Below are 24,607 nucleotides of genomic sequence, written 5' to 3'. Positions count from 1 at the left end.
TTATCAGAAAGAGAAAGCAGATATCACGCTCAGAGAAGAAATGGCAGATATAAGTGTTCCTAGTGGCAGATTGTTCCAGATTATGTGCCTTTTCTAATGTGGGACGGTTCCAACTGAAATGTGGGACACTGAAAGGCCTAAATCCCCTCAGATCTTCCCATAAAAACCTTCCTCAAAAGACTCAGGGCCAAAGTTATCTGATAACGAATAGCCTGTGTTCTATGCATGGAATTATAGGCCTTTATCAACGTGCTATGAATATTCGATATTTGTGTGACTGAAATCCACTGCTGTTGGTTAAAAATTTATATCCTGTAACATGCTGCCGGTAATGCATCTCGTCGTGTCGGTGTTTCATAGAAATACAATGATAACGGACTTTTAAAAGCGTTTTTTGATGGCAGCCAGTTAGTAAGGATTCAGTTGGCTCACCAACAAATTCATCCTCATGTTAGGTTTTTCAGACAACGGTTTCATTGTTTTGGTTCTTGAGGCTTTAACGAGAAAAAACCCATGAAAAAGAAGAAAACGGTGGCTCTGAGGAAGTGTGGAGAAGGATAAGAGGAGGAAGGAAGTCAAAACACCTAGTCCAAGACAGTGAGTGCATTGCTTTAATTATCAAGCTATCTATGTACACCAATTTAATTACATATTAGTAAAAATAAACAGATTTATAGAACAATCTTTGTACAAGTTTGCAAACATTCCATTTCTTTTGGTTATTTTTGTTTATAACAGCTTTTCTTGTACATTTACTTGTTCTTTGTCACAGTCCCAAAGTGCTCTTTTGACTACTATTTTTTTCCAAAAATCGAGCACCCTTCACAAAAACGGTTCAACTGTTGACCTGGAAACCATTAACACCCATTCATGGAATTACAAAAATTCAATTACTCTTCCAACACTTCAAGACACTTTGGTGCAAATACATCACATAACAGTTATTGTTTCTCAAAAACACATTCGTAAGACTGCACTAAGCGTTCTCACAAGGTGACTCTGTTTTTAACCTCGACTGGAGACAGGACGGGAAGAGGAATTTGTGAATGATGCGAACTGACTCTTTTTCCCTGAAGTGGCCACTGACCTCCGGACATAAACACCCCAGTACATGGGCTGCGCATGACTTCTTTCCACAACAGCTTTACCCCTTCATCACCATCACAGATTCTCATTCACAATTCACAGTGGGATCGTTCTCCATTAGCTGGTCCAGGACAGTCCGTGCTTACGCTTATGCCTTGCCCTTTGCTTTCTTCTGCAGCCGGGTCCGTGTGGGCTCAGTGAGGACTAAGGGCTCCTGGATGACGATGGCGGGGTATTTCCTCCCCAGCAGCTCCACCTCCACCTTCTGGCCCACAGAGCACAGGTCCAGAGGCAGGTAGGCGAACGCCAGGCTTTGCTGGCTGCTGTAGCTGTAGGTTCCGGACGTCGTGTTGCCGACCACCTGATGGGAAACAGCGGGGACACCGTCGCGAGTCAGAGTAACGCCAGAATAACCAAATGCGACAGGATGTGTTCAGTAGAGGCTTTTCATCGTTGCTAACCTTGCCATTGTGCCAGATGGTCTCGTTGCCCTCGGGGTCGATATCGTCCGTGTCCACTGTGATGTAGGAGAGCTTCCTCTTCAGGCCTTTGGCTTTGATCTCCTGAAGTGCTGCTTTGCCAATAAAGTCAGCAGGCTGAAAACACACAGACACGAACGGTGTACATTCGGGTTATTTTGTAGTTTGAGATGCATCACAGAAACTTGGATCTTAACACCTAATAAAACGTTCTAACAAGACTAAGAGTCTGCAGCTGTGCTCGCGGGCCCTGTGAGGCTGCACTTAGGCGTAGCTCCCCGAAAAGGGACGTGAGCTCCACCACAGGCAAAAAAGATTTCAGGTCTCGAAAAAGTGGAGCGCTACTGGAGCGCCCATCCTGTCAGCGCTTTCAGTTCAGCGGCCTCTCCCCTCGTCATTTCTGTTGGGCATTAAAGCTGACACAGGCAGACACATGTGCAATCTGTATCGTCTACATCTCTACCAAATTTCATCGCACTTCATCCAATAGTCGTTGAAATGCTTCAGTCCGGACCAAATTGGCGGGCGGACTGACCCACCATCATTGCCATCCCTAATGCCACACCACTACTTTGGACAAGAACGCACAACTAAAAACAAGACAGCTGGTTACCTTGTTCAGTTTGATGAAATAATCCAACCCGGCCTCCAGTGGATTGGTATCACAGTTCATCTGTGAAAAAAAATCAACAAGTCAATCTCCTCAGCGAAAAGTTAGAAGCTGTGCCGCCTCCTGTGAGTTACTGTGTGTGTGCAGGTGTGTACCTCAGCTCCCCAGCCTCTAAAGCCTTTCTCCAGTCTGAGGGAGGACATGGCGTAGGTGCCGAAATTGTCGATGCCTTCGTCTTTTCCTGCCTCCATCATGGCCTGGTACACAGCTGCCATGTTCTTCTGGTCAATGTACAGCTCCCAGCCGAGCTCACCTAAACACGCACACGTACAGCGTCGCCATATGGCACATTAGACGTTCAGTCGCATCTCTCTTTGCAGTCGTATGCTACCGTGTGAGTATGTGAGTATTTGCGGCTGGTGCGGTTTGCCAGAAAGTTTTTTTTAAGGTAAAATAAATTGCTGTGGAAAGAGATGGCTACTCTTCTTTATCTATCTGCCTTGTTTTGACTGGTTTCAAGATGCTGAAATTTATGCATCCTGGGTGGAGAATATTGAGGGCCACACACGAACACACACACACACACACACACACACACACACACACACACACACACACACTTTTTCCGACATCTGGTGGCTGCGTTCAACTATTTCTGGAATTTTGGTGAAACCGATAATTCAATATTCATATAAACCCGCCTGAACTGGCAGATTATTCTCATTTCTTTTAACGAGAATGAGAAAGGACTTCCTCCGTTAGACAAAAGAATTCATCAAAACAAACAGGGAGCGACTATACAACCGCTCAGTACCGGTGTAGGAGATCCTGATGGCCCGGACCGGAATGCCGGCCAGCTTGATGGACTTGCAGTGGAGAAATTTGAATCCGGCGTCACTCATGTCCTCGTCTGTCAGTTTCTGAAGAACCTTGCGTGAGTTCGGTCCCGCAATTCCCAGCACGCCTATATCTTCCGTTACGTTGCTGATGTCGACGTCATATCCACCGTCTGCAGCTTCTGCCTCTATCCACCTGAGGCAAGTTCAAAACCACAAGGCAAAGAGATTTTAATATTGCATCTTTATAGCATCTCTGCATACTTAACTTCTTGTGTGTTTCAGCTTAATGGCATGAGACTTGTGAGACCTCCTTGAACTCCTCATCTGTAGACCAGTCCCGTCACCACTAGAGGTCGCTACATAGCACGAAATTGACCTTGCCTTCCTCAGGCTGTGGTAGAGCGTTTGTTACAGTGAAGGAAAGGAGATGAATGACTTAATATACTGCCTTCCGATTGGAGCAAATGGGGAGGCGTTGTGTTAACAGCTGCCGAAGGGTTTTAAGTTTCTGCGGTATAAAGCGGACTGTGAGGGAGTTTTATTCAGCACAGCCTGGGTGTGACTGAGAACCGAGTAGTGTTTCCTTCTCTGTTAACATCATGTACTCGGCTTTTTTGTGCAGGAAAACAAAATATCGTTGTTTGTCTACCTGGGCATATGTCCGTGTGCTGTTTTGTGCATGTGGCACAATGCTAAGATGCATGAAAATGATGCATCGAAATGGACATGTCTTAGGAATGTAGTTTTTCAGAAACCATGACTTTTAAGCTTTTTTTTTTGCATTACCTTCTGCATCAGTGGTTTTATTAAGAAAAAAACTCCTATATTCATCCTAGAATATGCAAAAGCCTGATATTAATATGGCAAAGGGATCCTGATATTGAGCTTTGGGAAGATTAATGGCAGGGCGTGATCTCAAATGTAGGCTGGGCCACAAGGGATGCACAAAGTGAGTTCATCCAATATAAAAATGTACTTAGATATTATTTTCCACACTTTAAACTGTTTAAAATAGGCTTAACCCGAGACAATAAATGTTGGAAATGTAATAAGAAAGTGGGCACACTTCTACATGTTCTGTGGGGTTATCCCCTGGTATTTTCTTTTTGGAAAGTGGTACGAAAGAACTTGAGAAGTGGCTCGAACAGCCTCTTCCAGAGTCTCCACAGCTGTGTCTGTTGGGGGATAAATCTGTCATCCCAGCAGGTTTTACTAAAGCCGAATTTAAGCTGCAGCAACAGGCTTTATTGTAGCCGCCAGGCTTATTTTTATGTAAAGCCCACATAGACCAGAGTGTACAGAGTGGCTTAAACTCCTGACGGAGAAAACTCGCCAGATCTGGAATAATTCTCTGACACACATTAATGGTGTAACATCTAAAAAAAGGGTAGCTGTCTATTGTGTGTGCCGCCCGTGACGATAAGTGAATCCCACTGCAGGCCTCCCCTGGTACCAAAAGCTAAAGTTTCACTCATTTTCTACGCAGAGCATGTCAGGTCACTCGCAGCTGGAGCACTTCTTGGATCAGCATGAAACTCTCCCGGAGAAATAATCATCACCACAAAAGATGAACAACTGTGTTAGCGCATCTGGTTCCTTCATTTAGAGTCAAAGGTACAACCTGTCTACATGAAAATCTAATTTCCAAGGTGCATTTTGATAAGAAGTTATGTGCACCACTATCGGCTGGAAAAAAAAATAAAGGCGACAATGTCAATGCGTTTTGAATTCACTGGTGCTCGGATTTGTGGCTTCTTGCCACCATCTCAAACTGATGGAAAATACATGATTTCTTACATATTAAAACTGGTGGTCACATAACTATAAACCTATAGGATCGTTACATTTTCCAGGAGACTCCTGTGTTTCTATGTTGAGTAACACTGAGAATATCATGAACTTGTCAGCAAACAGATGCTAATTTACACATCATCATTCATTTGGAGTCGTTTTTGTGTCCACCTGGTGAATCTAAGTCCATTATTATGGCTCTATTTTGGTCTCCACCAGCTCCTGAAGGAAATAACTGGCTCTTTAGCTGCTAAATGATCCACTTTGTTCACCAGCTGGTCTCTAACTGTCTTTCTGCTGTTTGGTGCTGAGTATGTAGTGGACAGTGGGTTTTTAGAGCTTTGCCTCTAGAAGCAGCTGCCTGCTGCGGCCACTTTAAGCTATGTACATTATGAATCCATCCCATTATTATCAATTACCTTTATGTTGTGCTGGTATCATGTAAGAGTGTACAAGACAGCAGAGTTTTCCTACTCAGCTAGTTACTGCTAGCCTGATTAACTTGAGCGTGATTGTGCGTGTGTAAACGCTTCGATGCATTTCACCTGAGGTCGTGCAGCTCTGACCCCGAGCCGGTGATGAGCAAAAACTCTCCTGGCGCCAGCTGGGTGATGGTGACCTCAGCGTAGACACAACCAGTGGGTGTCAACATGTGGCTAATATTAGTCAGGCCCACCTGAAAAATGACACAGAGTCAATGAGAGGCAAGAAGAGGAGCTGTTAGAGGATGTGTGGTGAGAGCACGACCACTTGCGTAAAAGTACTGTAATGCATGAGCCTACACTGGATTTCAGTGACGGATTTGTAACCATCAGGATCGTGTCAGTAGTTTTTGTCATCTTTCATCCCAAGATCCACAGCTACAGCCAGCAAACAATTCCCACTTCAGTATACATGTGCTCTACCTTGGGCATGGTGTTAGCAAAGAGGCGGTCCAGCAGCTTGTGTGAGTCCTTCCCCTTCACCACGAATTTGCCGAAAGGAGTCAGGTCGATCACTCCCACCTTCTCCATCAGCAGCTTGCACTCTCTGCCAACTGGTCCGAACCAGTTGGTGCGACGGAAACTGGGCCTGAGTACAAGCACAATGTGAATAAATGCTTTTTATCTGAATCCGTTATGTAAACGAGCAGCAACTTTCTTTCCACAACTTTTTTATTGGTTGTTTTTGATTAGATTTCATAATGCAAAACTGATGTAGGAGTATAATGAATGATCACTGTTCTAACAGAGGGATAGAATTATAAAACTATAGCTTGTAACTACAGCCATGCGTATGGCTCTGTGAAACTGTACTTAGGCAGAGCGGTGCTTTGAGCTAAATATTTTTGCTAACGTCAGCAGGCTAAGATGCTCAAAAATCGACAGTTCTAAATTGCAGGATCTCTGCAGCATTCACCAAGTTAAATTTAAGACTTTTAAAGACATTTTTAATACCACACAGACTGCAGTTTAATACTTGTTTCACAGCCGTAGCGGTCAAAACATGACCATTATTTCCTATTATATCATATTTTCATCAGTACTTCTCAGTGGTATTTAACAATAAGTTAGACATAATACATTTAATTAATGCAACTTGGACCCGGGTAAGCAACAGAAAATGGATGGATGGATGAACCACTTAAAAATTATGAATTCATTTAAATTAAATCCACAATTCACCGTCGCAACGAGTTACACTAGTGTGTAACCTCTCCCAACAGCCCGCAATCGGATACAAAAACTTTTTATAACCAACTGGCTGTAGCAGGGAAAAGAAAATATTTCAATTGTGTTTAATACCTTCCAAAGCCTTTGTTATTCTTGAGGGAACTGAAATCAATCCTTTCTAAGACCTTTCCATCATGATATTGCCATCCCTAGAGCCACACCACCAGTCTGCCTACAAACATAATATGGTTAAAACTGGGGAAAGAACGTTGCATATCAAGATAATGACTACGGCATTTATATTTGTTGAAAGGCAAATCTCTGTGTCACAGATGTGAGCCAAGTATGCAGCAGCCAGAGGGCCAACTGGAATCTACACTTGAGGTTTGGGACGAGTCCAAACACTCGCCGTACTATCTAAGGCAACCTGTGACTGGCTGGTTGTGTGCATAGGGTATAGAGACTCAGATCTGGTGAAGTTGTGTCTTGTGCAGTTATCGACAGTTATATCTGCATGTGTTGCTGAACGTTAGCAGCAGTCCTGTTCTTACAGAGTGGTATTTACATATCTAACTGCTTCTCTTGCCCTGCAGCTTAGAGTTAGAGGGGACTGTTAGAAGATGTGTGATGAGATCATCTCTGCACTAACTGAAATAGCTGGGAGGGAGCTCTGTGTGAGAACATGTGTTTGTGCTCTTCTGCATACCTCCTGCCTTAACCCAGAACATTGGTCCTCAAAAATGTATTCTGACATGCATGCAATGTCCTTTCTACACGAGCGTCACTGATATATGCATGTATGTTTTGCATATACGCTCTTTACAGAGTTCTGCTGATGATCTCCACCAGAGACTATTATAGCTCCTTTCTTTATGCACTGGTATGTAAGAGCCATCACTATATTCTCCTTCTTTCGCCCCAGTGATGATAGGGTATTTTAAAATGGGTGAGCGGATGTGGTGTGGCTCTAGTGCAGGAATGTGCAATCTGGCTAATTAGACGACGGCAACAACAGTTAGGAATTAAATTAAGTTATGAAACAAAAGGTAAAACAGCAGTCAGGGAACATTTTGTTCAAATGAGAACTAATGGATATGACAGCTCTTGTGCAAGTTTAAGACAGACATAGTTGGCCTCTTGCCAACCAAACAACAGAGACAGTAACAGAGTTTCAGAAGGAAGCTTTACTTGTATCCAGTGTTGTCTCCAGGTTTGTAGAACCAGTGAGGTTGTTCCCAGCCAGCGTGAAAGCCCATGGATGCTTTGTCCTTCAGGAGCTCATAAACACCGCTTGTTCGGCTGGTTGGCCGGCCGGCAAAACGCTCCTCCTTGGGGTAACCAACTTTACAGACCGGCAGAGTGAGGAAGAAACAGCAAAGAGTTTAGTGGCAGTAAAAAGAGAAGTGTTTTTCCAATGAGTGTGCGGTCATCTTATATGCTTCTTACCCACATTGTTGAAGCCATAGGATTCTCGAGCTTTGGCACAGATAAAGGGCACATCTGTCCATTTGCCGTAGCGGTTAGGGTCGCATTCAATTAGGTCGTAGGGAGGCTCTCCATTCCTAATCCAGTCACTCAGGAACTTACCGATACCACCAGCATGGATGACTCCATACCTGAACACATAGAGTCCAGGCTTTGAACATTATGAATTGGCCCTGATACCCTTGGTTTAACGTAGAGACAATCTACTAAAAGGTGCTAACCAGTGTTAATGTCATCAACGAAAACTATGACGAAAGATATTCTTTGACCGCCTATTCGTCACGACGAACACGAGACTAAAACTAAATAAAAAGTAACTTTTGAAAACGAAACCTGTAACGAAAGGCATTCAATTTTTTGTGAAAGACGGAAAAATGAAATAATTACTGTTTTAATGCAAAGTCTTAGCATGCGTCTGCAGAATCACACAGTGTAGCTCCTGATTAGTGAAAAAGGTGAATTTAGTCGCTCGACCTGTTGCACTACTGTTACTAAGAAGCATGTTAGATTCAGTGACTTTCTGTTTCTGTCAGTAATGTTATGTGACGTTACCGGAACTTGGAAGAAAACTGATTTATGGGCTAAATTAATCTACAGTCCACTGAGAAATTAGACAAGAGGCAGCAACAAAACAGCTGAGACAACTTACAAAAATATGCAGACATTTATGAAAAGGTAAGCTGATGTAACAGTAATGTAATGCTTACAATACTTTCAGTCTGGTACCTTTCAGAAAGTACAGGATTAACGTCGACAGTCATCTACCATCCAAATCTGAGTATAGATGTTCGCTAAAAAAGTATCACTACATTATCTGATATTCTCAAAACAATGAACAGTTGTTAGTAAAAAAAGTGGGTGAATCAAAATGAACCCTGGTGTTAACCAACCGTTATCCGTCCACACATACCCAAAGCCAATGGCAGTCCAGTAGTTGCGAACTCCCTGGTGTGGTCCCACCATGGGCAGCAGGTCAGGGGTGTATGTGATTGGTCCGGACACAATGTTGATAATGTCAGCTTTCTTCAGCACAGGGATCAACTCCATGGCCATCTCAACGTGCTCCATTATCCTGTCAAGGTCTGACTCAAACAGCTCCTTACCGAAACCTGCAGCAGCCAGAAAGGATGCAAGGCGGAAAACATAACATGTGACCTACAAGAAACGTAAAACTATGGCGAAGTTTATAAAAAGAAGTGTTTTTAATATATCGACAAAGCATTATCCATGGCAGACAGACCTGGAGGTACACCATCTCTGACCCAGGAGTCCTGCAGAACCATCTTCTCCATCTTTTCATACGGGCCAAAAAGCAGGCCATCTCTTTCCTGGCGCAGGTAGTAAGAGCCCTCCAGGTCTCTGATGACAGCCAGCTCCTTCTTCAGAGCCTTCACCTCTGGTATTGTCGCCGTCACTACGTACTGGTGATGCACTGGGATGGTTGGGTGTTTGAACCCAATCAACTCACCCACTTCCCTGGCCCAGAAACCTGGAAAGCAACAGAGAAGGGATTAAACGAACTGGATAGCAGGCCAGTACTCTCAGTGGGGTGCATTTACACCACTTTATGTATTTTCAAATGAATGTATTTATTTTAATCTACAAAATGATCACATTGGATAACTTTGGGTGATATATAGCTCATATATTCATGACTGTACATGAATTGCCCATATTTTAGCCTTTTCAGCTGACTGTTGCATCAGCACATGGCTAACCATATTTGTTCTGAAGAAATTATTCCCTTTCTTGCTGAGATTTAGATGAGAGGATCAATACCACTCTCATATTTGTCCGTTCAATGTGAAGCTGGAGCCAGCAGACAGTTAGCTTAGCTTAGCATAAAGACCGGAAGCAGGGGGAAAACAGCTAGCCTGGTCCTGTCCAAAGGCAACAAAAATCTGCCTACCAGCAACTCTAAAGCTCACCAGTGTATTTCATATTATACAAAACTAAATGTGTAATATTAAGCAAACAATATATAGGTAGATTCTTTAGCTTCAGACAGAGCCTGGCCAGCTGATCCCTCTGTTTCCAGTCTTCAGGCTAAGCTAAGTGAACTACCCCCTACCCTACCACGAGAGTGGTATTCCTCTCATCTAACTCTGAGCAAGAAAGCAAATAAGTAAATTTCCCAAAAAGTCAAACCGTTCCTTTAAGGCTGCCCCGTTTCCACTGTGCAAATGTTCTGTACAGCAGGGCTGTTATAGCATGTTCTCCACTTCCTCCGTGTTTTAAGGGCTAAGATACAGAGTTTATGTCTCCTGATGGACACACAAAGTTTGATGAAGAAATGTGTTTGGAAATGAGAAGTCACACCTCCTACCACGCCCCTGTTTTAACATTTTGTAGGGAATGAATTGTTCCTTGTAAACAGAATGCACTTAATATAGCATTTTTTCCCCAGCCCGAGGACAGGACAAAATGCTTTACAGCGCTCCATTTTCACCCATGCACACACATTCATCTGGGAAAATCAGGAATTCAGTGTCTTCCTAAGAGACGTTGACATGTGGATGATTAATGGACAACCTGCTTTACTACTTCAGCCACAGCTGCTCACTGCTCATAGTCTTTTGAGATTTCATGCAAACAGACAGACCAGAACACAGGTCATTTGACATGAGAAAACCCCCAAAAACCTGCACTGCTGATCACTTGAACTTACTTTATGAAGTGATTTTATTATAGTGGCTACAAGTGATTTTTTTTTGTTTTTTCGGTTGGTTGTTTTTGATCCGACGCAACTGTAAATAAGAGTTTCAAGTGTGCAAGTACTCTGTTGTAACTAAGATTATTTCTTCTGTAGAGAGAAGTTAATAGTGAAAATTGTTCACTGTTAGTTTTGTGAATTATCCACTGTTTCTGGAAGGACACTTTGCTGTTGAAATTTTTAAATACAATTTATCAATGATGTGAGCACCACACACAAAATTCAATTCTCCTCCATTGCACTGTGGTGGAGGCAGAAAGACTGCTGACTCAGAACCTGGACAAATTAAACAGAAACTATCTGCATGGCTTGATACGATCAGGGGTTACTGAAAAAGGAAAAACACTGTAATGTGCAGGTTTTTAATCAGAGGATCAAAAATTGTACAAGGCAGGACACCTACACCCTCAGGTTAGTAATAATTACAAACACATACAGACTAACAGCAACAAAAACAGAAACCCAGCACCCTCTCGGATGGGCAATTGCACACGGAAGAACGTGGACAAATGTGTGAATAAGAAAATAGCAATGATTAAGTGTCAACCATGGGAAAAATTACAGGATCACCTGTATTAACATCCTCGGAATTAGAGGACAGGACAAAGAAGGAAATAGGTCCACAGGAGCTGAAAATAAAGGATAAATTGCAACCAAATGCACGGTTTAGAAGTTAAATGAGCGTAACTGGATTTTACAGTCACAGGAGCTCAACACATTCTGCTCAGTTGCCCCGAGCCGCAGTGTCAAGGCAAACCACCAACATTTCATTTGTTTCCAAAAGTCACTTGACTGTCTGTGAGCACACAGGATATTATTTAGTTTCACAGCATGGGACAGCAGTTAGCCTCAGGTTTTTACAGTTTTGCACGACAGCAAATTTTCACTTGGTGGATTTCCTCTCTCATGTTGTTGCAGCGCGCAGTCCCAGTGATATTCATCGAAGATGTAACAATGTCAGGCTGAAATTAAAGTCAGCGGACTGAAATATGGACAGGAGTGTAAGAATTTGTTTCATTAATTTTACTATTACTTCACAGTTTAGTACAATTAACTGTCAAAGAAAATATATTCGGATCATATTATTATTTATTGTCCTTTTAGCTCTGTTTTGGTCTTCACTATGTTCCACTATGTTTGTACTTATGCAGGTAGCCTACATGGGTTTATCAGAGATTTTTCACTCACTGAAAGCAGCTACATGCATCTGAAAACAATGCTTATGAGAGCAGTGACAGTGAACCAAAACAATAAAGTTGTGGGCCATAAAACCAAAGCATTGAGCTGAAAGACGCTCGAATGCGCCCTAGAGCTGAGTTAATCTGCAGAGTCCGTTCACTTGCATGTAGGCATTTGATCGATTGTCAACATAAAAGCACCGATTACAGCAGCTTTGATTACATTTAACTCAATATATTTCTCAGACTGAAAGTCCCGGTCACAGTCTAATGCAATTTGTCTTTTATGTCCTTTATTTAATTTTAGAGTCAGTTTAATTTACATTCCATTCATTTTGGAGTCTAATGTAGTCTTTGCCATGAAAATTTTTTTTTGCAAAGCCCTGAAGTACAGCTTAACCTGGTTTATACAGTAACAGCCACAAAACAAATATGCTGTGTTTTTAGTCAAAAATCAAGGTGGACCTTGTGCCAACTCAGCTGCTGTGACCAGAGCCAGCTGGCACATAGAGACCTGTTGATCTCTGCTGCTATCTTCAGCTATGTGTTGCAAGAGTGATTGTTATTAACAGTGCTCTAATAAAAACGTAAGTTTATAGTTTAAAAATAGGGCAAATTATGTTAATCTTTGTAATTGCATGCAAGTCTGCAACCCATTAAAATGCAACGTCTGTGTATATTCTGTATATGCTCCATATGTGACCTTTATCCCGTGGTGAAGGATGGGGTGGGGGTGCATAAACACGAGATCTATAAAAGGCAAGAGCAGGGCTCCGAGGAGCATGTTTACCAGGTGTCTGCACACTGGACCAATTCACTGGGCTACACAGAAAAAGCAAATTGATGAACTGAGTCAACAAGCTCAACAGAATAAAACAACCTTTGAAGCCCTGCTACTGTTTCCACATCAGCTGTCCATGCTGTTAAACTCTATCTATGAATCTAAACTTGTAATAATCAGGCCAAGGCTCACAGGCTAAAGCAGTGATTCCCATTATATTTACGCCCCAGGGGGTTCACCTGCACTTAACTGGGGTACAGGGAAAGATGGTGGAAATCTCAATATAAAAAGGATATCCACATGTTGAGTTCGCTGTAACTCCTGCAGACCATGCCTTCTAACTGACGGTGCGAAAACTTTGGTGAAAACTAGTTAGAGAGCAAGCAGAGCAGTTGAGATAGTTTGCTAAATGGTCCGAATAGTTACAAGTAATGAACAGTTCAAGAAGTTAGCCAAAAGAAATGGGTTAAACGGTCCAAAGAGTTGGCTAAAAGTAATAGTAATAGTTTAAATGACTAAGTGTTATGGATAAACGGTTCATATATTTAGCTAAAAGTTTTTAGTACACTGTTGAAATATTTAAAAATGGAAAAACAGTTAAAATAGGGAGCTGAAAGTAATGGATAAACAGATGGAATTGTTAGATGAAAGTAACTGATAAATGGTTGAAGCATCGAGCTTCTGCTATTCCAAGTGGTAGCACAAATGCAAACTTGACCAAACTTACATAATGTTGCATAAACAATATACAATATATACACTTTTACATAATTAATAGCGTTAAACAATCTGGTAGGGGTACATCGAACGGAAACGGTTGGGAACCATTGGGCTGAAGGACATTACTGATAAAATGTATAGATTTGCAGGTACGTAGAAATGAAAAAGTGCAGTCTACCGTTCAAACAATGGTCAAAACACTACCTTCCTCTTTTGGGTGACAAAGCTGATAAGTTGAAACTGATCCTATGGGGTCACATTCCAAGGAACATGACCTCTGACTTTTATTCAGGCTCTCTGGTACGGGGAAGGGGGGGTAACTTTCTCAGGAAGAGAGGGGTACAGCCCACGCTCCAGACGACCCCATAGCTTGAGTTTAAACAGTGAGCAGAAGTTGTGAAAATGAGATGTGGGGGAGGGAGACTTGTTGGCTGGGGGGAAAAAAAAAAAAGAGGTGGTTGAGGCTCTGGATGAGGCTCTGTGGAGGCGGTAGTCGAGAATGAGAGCGAAAAAATATGTAAAAAAATAAATAATGCCAATAATGAAAAGGTCAAGAAAGAGAGGAGAGAAAGTCTAGCTAAGGGTGCTTGGTGTTATGGTTGGTGGTTTTTCAACAGTATGCGAGGACAATGCGTTTTTATAAAAAAAAACTGAGGTTGCTGTTGCTTCCTGGGAGTTGTCTGCTTTGCTATGTGGGATGTGTCCGGATGAAATTTTAAACTAGCTGCTTTACCCCTGAGGTTATGTCTGCAGCCCACACAGCATCTGTTGTTGCATGGGAGTCTTTAAATCACACACGCAAGCTCCACAACAGAAAGGGGAAACTCACTGACCCTGAGTTTTGCACACGTTTGTGGCGGTTCTTGCAAAAGTCCACATTTAAAACACACAATATCAAGAATGGAAGTTGGTATAGCTGGCCAAAAAAAAAAAAAAAAAAAGTTAGCTTCTTCTGTGACAAGGATGTACGCAAATAAACACAAAGCTGTGATATCTATATTGAAATTACAAATCAAACCGGTCCAGCTAAACTGCAAACTCACCATCAAACTCAACATTAGTTTGGACGTCTTAGGTCCCTGCGTACAAAAAGGAACATCAGCAAAGCAGCAAAAAGGTGAAAAAAACGTCTGTCAGGAGTTGTACATGCGCTGCTGCTTCGAAATTGGATGAAAACTGAACTGCTGGCCTACTTGGATTGGCTGTCGGACACAGTGAAGGCAAAGGGCAACAACAATATGCGAATGAAATGGAGAAAATGTGCTCTTTAAAAAGGGTCTGTACAATGCTATTTACATTTATGCTTGTGAGTGTACTAGAACATTTTATGGGACGGAGTTTTTGCATTGCAGCAACTATCAATGCACTGTTTTAATTATGCATCAGGGTTTCTGCAGGGTTCACCAAGTTAAACTTGAGACTTATTTTTTTAAAACCGCATAGAATGCAATTTAATAACTGATTCACAGTTTTACCTGCCAAAGTACGGAAGTGCATGCATTTATTGACATTTATATCACTACTATTAGTACTAATACAACTCATGTCACTACTTCCCAACTGTATATAACAATAATTCCTAGTAATATCATTAATGAATCATTAAACATGACCTGAACCTGGATAAGCAGCAGAAAATGGATAGATATACCAATGATAAAAATAAAATCTATTTCTTTACGGCCCATATATGAATTTTACACAATATCAGCGGTCTGGAACAATGGCACTGGATATTTTCCAGCTTATTTGAACTAAAATCACATCCATCACATACAAAAACATTTTATAACTAACATTACTGCCTACAGAAGGCTGGAAAAATATCTATTTGTGAACGAAATTTAAGACTTTTTAATACCCTTAAAAGCCTTTTTTGGGAGAAAGAAGAAATCGGTATTCATAAGACTAAATCTAAATTGTTCATATATTATACATATATTCAATATATAGTCAATTCTGTTTAATATTCAAGGACAATTCTGTAGATTGCTGTACACCTTTTAGCAACATCTGCTTGACTTGCACTAATGTACAGTACATCACAGTAAATGAATCATTGTACTTTAAGTACATGAGTTAACTTTATAGTCCAATCTTTAGTCTCTCATCTCAGTATTTTATTTTCTATTTCATACCTTATATATTTTTTATCTATCTATCTATCTATCTATCTATCTATCGATCTATCTATCTTGTTTGCTGGTTCATGTGTAAATGAAAGCATTGACGGAAAAAAGGAGACTAATGAAAAATACCCATGACATATATATTGCTATATGTTACACAGTATTCCCTACAGAGGAGGACAGACGGGGCAAAGAGACCAAAGCCAATTCCAGAAACTCGCCAGATAAATAAGCAACAGCAGCAGGGATGAGGGGGGTCTTTGCCAACTAAATCCCCCCAGAACTGGTATGACCCAGTTCAAGCCAAGCGCTCTGTTCCCTGAACTCTGCAAGCAGCGGTCTGTGTGGGCAAAGGTCTCCTGCTGTAGAGTGTCCACAGATAACATATTTTACAGAGCAGCGATAACGGGACTTATACGCACTGCATTTAAAATCTCTTTTTTTCCAGCACACACAATGGGCCTCATGCAAGAAAAACTCATACGGAGAAATTCATTTTTAGGTGGCGCACACAAGCGAATTTTCTCATATTTAGAATTTTCAAAGGAGTTATGTACAGATAGTCTGCCTTTCTCCATGGGGCAAAAACAACTCATTTGAATCGAAATCATAAAGCCTTATCTGGATGAATTTGCAGCCTTATTTAGTAATTTAAGGAGCACTGATTATAATGAATCTCACAAATGTGCAACTCCTCAAAACTAGGCGCCGCGCTTCAGGGCGAGCGATTTGCGACAAGTTTGTGCAGTTAAGAGAGTTTGGTGAATCCGACTGGAAAGAAGCAAAACACAGAAAGACAAAACAGTACAAAAATGTTCTTGCATGAGGCCCATTGTGTCTTAATCAGCAGAAATTATGAAAAATACTGCATCTGAATTACATTTGGGCATGGGATTTCTTTTCAACTTTTCTACTAGTTAGCAGGAAATATGACTAAAAATACCACATGAAAGGACGTCAAAGTCGAACTTTGCGTCAAACAATGTATCCTAATATTTGAACACCTTTTGAAATACCACCAAGCCCAAAACAAAGCGTAAGGACTGCAGTGTTTCAGTTCTTTAACACAACTTCTACTGATGCAAGTCTGAAAAGTGTACTTCAGCTAAAGCATATACCCTGTTTTCAGCTGAAACTGCACCAAAGATGAAAGCATAAACATCTGCAATCTCCATGTTTCTGAAAAACACGAGACGTTTCCCGTTACCTGTGGTTTGAGAGCGGATGCCAGTGTGGAATATGAATGTTTAAGCACAAACCTGTAGCATTGACGATGCGATTGGCGCGGATTGTTCCATGAGGAGTCTGGACGTCCCACTTGCCATCAGCGGTTGGGTTGAGGGCAGTGACCGGGGCTGGGTTGTAGATCTGGGCACCGTACATACGAGCCCCAGCAGCCAGAGCCATAGTCAGAGAGTAAGGGTCAATGTGGCCGTCTCCTGGGGTGTACAGACCTGCCAACACCTGAAAAATATACAGGGAACCCTCATATAACAGAAAATACAACATGTTCAACATCACTGAGAGGGTACAAGTTTTCTGCATATGTAGCACTAGAATAATTTAGCAATTCTTGACTCATCTTTAATCTCTGAATACTAAATACAGGTCTCAGGTTAAGGGACAAGGCTGGCAATATACTATATTTTATATATATTATATATATATATATATACTATATTTTTCTACCATGAGCGCACACACTGTGGTTTATTTTGACTCCCACACACACCGTCGCGTTGCCCCAAATACTCACTAGAGCACCAAATGTATATTAATCCGCCACTGAAAATAGTCCGCAGGAAATGCATTATTCCCTTCTGTTTGAGTAACATTTGGGAAAAACTAGAGGGGCCAGCTGTTTTAGGAGATTACTGAGCCTTTTGAAAAACTACACGACATCGCCTTGGCTTAAAAGTTAAGACACCAACCATGAATGACAGCGAGTTCATCCATGATATTTCATTGCCAATCTAACATTAATTTATGAGGATGTCTTAGTAATGTTACTGTGGTTCATACAGACCTTGTCCATGTTGAGCAAAGGGAAAAGTTCCTGGACCTTCTCCGGTCCGATGAGGTACTGTGGCGTCACATGCCAGTGTGTGCGGGTCATCTGGTACTTTATCTCATCCACACGAGCCGGTGTCGAAGCAATACGTACACTGCCGGGCTGGTGAAAGCCCACCGCCTACAGAGAAAGCCAACATGGATGACTTATGACCGCCGCACAAACACACCTCCACACATCGAAGTCATGGAAGATGAGCGAGGCACCTCACCTGTCCAGTTTCAGCCTCCAGACTCTCGTATAATTTAATGCTGTCATAGTGCACTCTCTTGAGGTTGATGCCTGGATGGTAATATGTTGTCAAACCAGCCTGAAATAAAAAGCACAAGTTTGGCCATGATAAGTAAATTTATCCATGAACACACAATTTTCACAGACTCCGACCTAAAGCTGCATTAACAGATTCTTTGGCCACAGCAGAAACAGGGTGTAAATACAACACTGACATATTATTACCTTTTAAGTTGATATATTGAGCTTGTTAACGAGAAGTTGCTTATTTACACATCAAGCAAATACAGAGCACCATTATTATTAATTTGGAGTCACGTTCGTGTCCAACCTGATGAATGTAAGTCCAATATTCACTCTCCTTTTAGCTCTTTTTTTGGTCTCTACCAACTTCTGAGCTAAACATCGTCAGGCTTTTTAGCTGCTAAATGCTCCACTATGTTCACCAGCTGGCCTCTTATCTGTGTCTGTTGTTTACTGCAGAGCATTAGTATTCAAAGCGTTTTTTTAAAAACAGCTGCCTGCTGTGGACGAAAACAACGCTGAGAGCGGTGAGAGTGAAACAAAACTGCGAAGTCGTGACTCAAGAACCAAAACACTGAGCTAAAAGAGGCTAAAAAGCTTCGTAGAGCCAAGGGACACTGCAGTACTGAGTGATGATCCTCTTCCCACAAGCGAGCCCTGTCACGTATACCCAGTCATTTGATCCAATACTAATATAAAAATATTGATTATAGCAGCATTAATACCTAGTCCAAGCTTTTAAATTTAACACTAAACTATTCACTGATAAAATACTGTGAACCAAAGCGTAACTGGGGTTATTTTTAATGGATTCACCCCCTTTATCTTTATTTTAATCTCTCCCCTTTAAACTCGCTATAACACGTTAAGAGGTCAAAAAATGCAAAGCAGCATCTCTGATTCTTATTTATAGAGCATCGCCGTGTGAATTTCCTCTGGGTGCTTCTACTTCCTCTGACAGCCAAAAAAAAACATCCATCTAAATTGCCCATCGGAGTGAATATGAACCTGGCAACCCGTCCCGGTTGCACCCTGCCTTTCACCCAATGCATCCCGGGATAGACCCCCCAGATGAAGAGAGTAACTGAATAAGAGTAAGCCCCCCACCACCCGACACGTCAAACATGTATTAATAGCATTACACTGAGGTGCTTTTAAGTGAATGAGGGACAGTGTGGAAGGGTATGTGGGTCAAGGCCTCAGATGCCTTGAAAACCTATATAATGTGACAGCTGCCCTCGATGGATACGATGCTACTGCTGAAAGACGCAGACAGAAATAGTTGTTAACACCTTCACTAAATGAGGCTGTTGAGGAAGAACCACTCCATGCTTTCATTTTCTAGTAGCATTAAAGGTTTAGCTGTCAGTTGGAATATTATTCAGAGGACATTAATAACAGTATGACAGCTACAAAGTGTCTGATTAAGACACTAATTTAGCTTATAATTATCAATAAAAAAAATGCCTCGTTCTGAAAGAAATCCATGTTGAGACATTGTGAAAAAAAATGAAAAATAATCGATCGTCATTTTTCAAGCAAAAATGCCAAATGTGCCAACGTTCCCGCCTGTAAATTGTGAGGATTTGGCTTTTTTTCCTTTTGTCTTCTGCACTATAAAGCTTTAATAAAGCTGTGGCGATGACTGATCAATCCATTGAAAGAAAATTAACTGGCAACTTTTTCGACTACCGATTAAACGTTTCAGTCATTTTTCAAGTACAAATGCCAAACATTCTCTCCAACTTTTCAAATGTGAAGATTTACTGCTTTCCTTTGTCATAAATGATAGAAAATGAAAAAATCTTTTGGTTTTGGACACTTGCTCAGATAAAATAAGCAATTTTTTTTTTACTACTTTTAGACATTTTATAGACAAAACAAATATTCAGAAAAATAATCGACAGATTATAACCGTTAGTTGCAGCCCCAGTCTTATGTGATATACTTCAGACCGAATATATTTGGATTTTGCACTGTTGCTCAGAAAAGATAAGCAATTTGATGACATAAAATCGGGCTTTAGTAAATTGCGATGGGATTTTTCACTATTTTCTGACATATTTCAAAGACGAAACGACTGATCAAGAAAATAATCAGATTAATGGATGATGAAAGTAATCATTAGCGGCAGTCCTAAATGGAAGTGTGTTAAAAAATGTTGCTAAGAGCAGGGAGAGTGGCAACTATGTGACACAGCCCAGACCCAGACCTGGATCATCCATTAAAAAAAACACAGGGTAGACGTACAGCATGCCAGGTGGATCCAGCCGTCAGCTCAGACTTCTCCAGCAGCACCACATCCTTCACGCCACCTTTGGCCAGGTGGTACGCCACGCTGACCCCCACACATCCACCACCAATGATGACCGTGTCAGCTGTGTCCTTCCACCGCTTTCCCAGAACTGAGGACGCATCACTGAAGAAAGGAAAGAAAGAAGAGAAGGAGTTTAGGGCTGCAACCAAGGATTACTTTCATTATTGATCAATCTGACGATTATATTGTCGATCAGTCAATGATCTGTTTTAAAAAACAGCGAGAAAACGGCTGTTATAGTCCCCCAATCCCAAGTCGATGTCTTCAAATGTCTTGTTTTGTCCGACCAACAGTCCAAAACCCAAAGATACTTAGTATACGATCATGTCTGACAAAGAAAAGCATAGAAATCTTCACATTTAAGAAGCAGGAACCAGCAAATGTTTGGCATTTTTGCTCTCAAAAAAAAAAAGACTAAAACGTTTATTTGGATATCAAAATAGCTGCCAATTGATATTCTGTCAAGTGACTAATCAATTAATCGACTAATGGCTGCAGCTCCGGAGGAGTTAACAGGTGAATAATTACAGCTCCGACGTTCACGGTGCCAAAACTTGCCGTCTCAGCACTCAATGTGACACACGTTGACCGTGAGCGCTGCAAACCTGCCTGCCACCCGACGTTTTTGCTGCGCGCAAGCGATCGGCTCTGCAGCTTTACGCACGCAGCTACGGCACTGAGGGGCTTATTTGTGTTTCGCGGCCTCACCGAACCGTGTTTAACGAAAAGTCCGGCCAACACGTGAGTCGCTTCTGCGTGAAAACTGAACCGTCTAACCTCTCCTCGGCTTGTTTTCTGGCAGTGCTGCAGATGGTCCTCGCAGGAAGCCGAGCGATCCCTCGATACGCGGCTAAATCTCCCCGCAGCTGAACTTTGATTAACTTTAATATCCGAGACATAATTGATTATATATATATATATATATTTTAAAAAGTACATATGCAGCCCAAGGCACAACCAGCCCCCCTCTCGCTGGACCCCTGCACTGTCCCGCGTAGTTACAAATATCCCACTTTTACGCTGACAGCAGCCTCGGCACGCCCACGGGTCGACGAGTAAGTCGGGACGAAACTTTACCCGGATCAATCGCTCGGGCAGGTTAACGCCTTGCGCGCCGGAGCCTCCGAATGTAGGTCACACGGCCCCGGAAAGAGGAGCGCGGCCGGTTTGGCTGTATTTCACTGTAAAGCCTCACGTTAACGAGACGAGTCTTGTGCCTCCAACTGTAGGTTACATAACCCCGGGGAAAAAAAACCTCATGTGTGAACGGTTTCGGTAAATCTATCTGTTGGCCCTTGAGTAAATGCCCCCCAAGTTAACGAGAGACTACAACCACTACTTTGAGCTAAATGCTAACGTTAGCGTGCTAATGCTCACACTGATACTGATCACAACCGGTGTAACGTTTATAATGTTTCTCTCTCCGCCGAGTAACGTCTGCGGCAGACGTTCAGCGTCTGAGCTGGTTAGCGCCGGACGGCGAGGTTCAGCCCAGGCTGTTGGGGAAGTCATTCGTTTTTACCAGGACATTTCCCGACAAACTAAAACACTGGTCAAATTGAACTTTCGACCTGCCGGGGGCGCTAGCTTAAAAGCTAGCTTAAAAGATCCAGGGAACGTCTGCACCAACGGCGACCCTTCCACTGGCTGTTGAGACGTTTCGCGGAAAGCCACCAGAGTCAGCCTCAGGGCGGCGCTAGAGAGAACCCGCCGAAGACTGGTAGGGTTCATCTCCTGGGAACCATGAATGTACATTTGAGATCAAGTGTTTCAGTCTGGACCAAAGTGACGGACCGATGACTGGCATGGCTAAAAATGAATACCAGCCAAAATGTTTTGATATGCTCGCACAGTAGACAAATTAACGCAACAGTGCGGAGTAACAGTAACGTGGAGGCGGCTCCTTCTTTTTCCTGTTGTTTCTCCTGCTGTTCTGACACTGCACTCCAGGAAGGTTTGCACTCATCTGTGTCTGAACCATGTTAGTTGTGTAAAATTGTGAACGGCATTCAAGAGAACGGACCCGGAAGCCTTTTTTGAGATCCATTCTGAGCAATCCATACATAGACTTTTATCTCTGAGTGGTCCTTGAGCCTTTTATTGCAACACAGCCTCTAACCAACCTGGAACGGCTGCAACAGGTTTGAACTGGATGAGGTTTCTTTCTTTTTTTCTTTTTTTTTTTTCCTGATAGCTGGTTTATATAAACAGTGAAACGCAGGGAGAGATGCATTTCTAAACCGATCTGTGTTGTGCATTAAATAATGCATAGTGCGCTCAGGTGAGGGGGAGTCCACATACGGGCAAATTTCACAAATTATCTCATGAGGTACAGGTCAGTTCTGTTAATCAATGTAATGATTAACTCAAGAGCAGGATTGGAACGTTTAATACTTCATCTGCAAAATTCAACTGACAAATTAAGTAATTTTATTGCATAATTATAAGGATATACTGCGAGTGCATGTGAGATGACTTTGGATGCAGCATCTTAAAAACATATTTATTTAAACTCTGTCTCCCTCTTTAAAGCATGTTTGGACATGTGTGTCTTGATGTAAATACTGTATGTGAACAGTTTATTACAGAATACTGGCTGTATTTACAGGGAATAAAAACAAACTTGGAGTTAATAAGATAAGAAGTGTATCAGCAAACATGGTGCATTACACTTAACTATAAAAAAAAAATTACACATTTAACATCAGGAGTATACACAATGGGCTAATTCTATCTCTGGTGAGACGACAACATGTTGCACTATTTGCTTTAAATATTTCCCAGTGCTTAGCCGCTTCATCCTGCCTGCAGTCGTCTGCACTCAGTAATCATTTTCAGGTCACAACCGGTGAAAAATCTTTAGCCACGTTTAGGGATGGTAACGTCAGTCTGTCGGCCAGTCCACCACTTCGGTCAAGTGGTGAAATGTCTCACCAACCGCTTGATGAATTGACATGAAATTTCGTGCAGACGTTCATGTTCCCCAGAGGATGAAAGCCCCCCTGACTTGGTGATCCCCTGACTCTCACTCCGGCGACACAGTGAGGTTCCCATTTTTTTTATTTTTTTTTATTGAAGTTTCACGGCAAAACATCCAGTGGTTGGATGTTTTGCCGTGAATCTTTGGTACAAAAATTCGTGTTCTCCAGAGGACGAATTGTAACAACTTTTAGCCTTCCTCCAGCGCCGCCATCAGGTCAAAATGACTACATTCCCATCAGCCTAAGTTGTATTTTGTGTTTCGTGCTAACGCAACGTTCACAACATATCATTTAGACCGTAATTACGATAATCTTGCGTGGCACGGACAGTTTATGAGACAATGAGCCCCTGGGGCACCGACGTGTAAGGCTTCTGCGTCTCTTTGTGGTTGTTCTGTGTCGCTGTGACCTGTAGGCGGCCTTCAAATGCTGCATATGTCAATGCCAGTCGGTGCTGTAGAAAATAATCACTTATGTAGCAGCATATGTGCTGTGACAGTGCAAAACTCTTATCAGATCGCCTCAGCAAAGACTTAAGAGCCAAAGGTTAAAGGCGTTACGTCATTACGTGCATTTTTATCCCCTGTACTGTGTTCTCTTCTCCAGTGTGTGGAGGTTTTTTTTCAGCCCACAAGAAAGGAGATTCAAGCCCTACTGGCAGAGCTTCTCCCCAGCTCAATAAAACATATTATTACATTTATTAAAATGGATAAAAACCCTGTGGTCTTACTATATCTCAGTCACCTAAATCCATATTTTAAGTGGCATAACTCTTAAATTACAAAGAATTACTTACAGGCCTGGGTCCTGTTCTTTGTGCATGCAGATGACTGAGTTAACCTACTTTTATTGGTGATGATTTGACACAAGCCAGGATTTTTCAACTCTTCGTAGCTTGAAAATATTTATCTGGAACCGCAAAGAGCAAACGATAAAACACTAGATTAGCAGCAAATTGCTGCAATAATATCTGAATCATGATGCAGTCAGAGTGTTGAAAAAAAAAGAAGAGTTAAAAAAAAACAAAAAAAAAAACATCATTGGCTCATTTTCCAACTGCACTGATGGATCGTTGTAGCTTCATGAGCCACACATGTAAACAATTAGTGTGTCCCAGGTGTGTTCATTACTTTTTAGTGTCCCCTGGAAACGTCTGTTGTTTCGTTACTAATTTTCATTGAGTTCTGTTCAACTTACATGGTCTCTTTATTTGGTTGTGTTCTCTTTTATTAGGTCCTGTTTTCTGTATTAAGTTGTGTTTTACCTTTTTTTTTTTTTTTTCCCCTAAATGTTTTGCATGTGTTTTAAAGTTGATAAAGATGTTTTCATGAGTTGGATGAGAACGAACAGGCAATTGTTTCCCATTTTAGTTAGTTATTTAAGGCACATTTGAACCCTCTTTATCTGGGACATATGAACAAGAACATCCGCGACAAATGTGGCATCTATAAAATATGCACTGTGACAGTGTTATATTGCTGACCGTGGCGTTCTTTCCCATCTATAGAGGTGTCCTAGAG

The 24,607-nt window shown here is 41.8% G+C and overlaps 1 protein-coding gene across 4 annotated transcripts; it reads right to left on the bottom strand.

Moving 5' to 3' along the window:
- Positions 1-603: 603 nt before the first annotated feature.
- dmgdh (dimethylglycine dehydrogenase) lies at positions 604-24,048 on the bottom strand. Of its 4 annotated transcripts, none has more exons than XM_040157402.1 (16): positions 23,884-24,048; positions 20,040-20,208; positions 17,746-17,844; positions 17,490-17,654; positions 16,723-16,927; positions 9,183-9,431; positions 8,853-9,051; positions 7,904-8,073; positions 7,646-7,799; positions 5,711-5,876; positions 5,351-5,481; positions 2,990-3,207; positions 2,331-2,488; positions 2,179-2,238; positions 1,548-1,682; positions 604-1,447 (listed from the first exon to the last, which is right to left on the bottom strand). In XM_040157402.1, the coding sequence occupies exons 1-16, from the start codon at positions 23,907-23,909 to the stop codon at positions 1,235-1,237; spliced, it is 2,517 nt and encodes an 838-aa protein (XP_040013336.1). In that variant the 5' UTR covers positions 23,910-24,048; the 3' UTR covers positions 604-1,234. The 4 variants fall into 4 exon arrangements, with proteins under 4 accessions (XP_040013336.1, XP_040013335.1, XP_040013333.1 ...); XM_040157401.1 differs by lacking the exon at positions 23,884-24,048 and adding an exon at positions 21,542-21,662; XM_040157399.1 differs by lacking the exon at positions 23,884-24,048 and adding an exon at positions 20,815-21,145.
- Positions 24,049-24,607: the final 559 nt, after the last annotated feature.

Source organism: Xiphias gladius, chromosome 20 (assembly GCF_016859285.1).
Source record: "Xiphias gladius isolate SHS-SW01 ecotype Sanya breed wild chromosome 20, ASM1685928v1, whole genome shotgun sequence".
Taxonomy (NCBI): domain Eukaryota; kingdom Metazoa; phylum Chordata; class Actinopteri; order Istiophoriformes; family Xiphiidae; genus Xiphias; species Xiphias gladius.
Note: the sequence above shows the minus strand (reverse complement) of the source record. Positions and strands in the feature narration are given on the sequence as shown.

What these genes read in the sequence shown, in the direction of transcription:
- dmgdh (XM_040157399.1), bottom strand. Translation starts at nt 21,005, where the DNA reads ATGTCTCGGATATTAAAGTTAATCAAAGTTCAGCTGCGGGGAGATTTA. An exon ending in CTGGATCCACCTGGCATGCT is followed by an intron (nt 17,845 to 20,039) that starts GTACGTCTACCC and finishes TTTTTATTTCAG; the next exon opens with GCTGGTTTGACAACATATTA. An exon ending in CTATGGCTTCAACAATGTGG is followed by an intron (nt 7,800 to 7,903) that starts GTAAGAAGCATA and finishes CGGTCTGTAAAG; the next exon opens with TTGGTTACCCCAAGGAGGAG.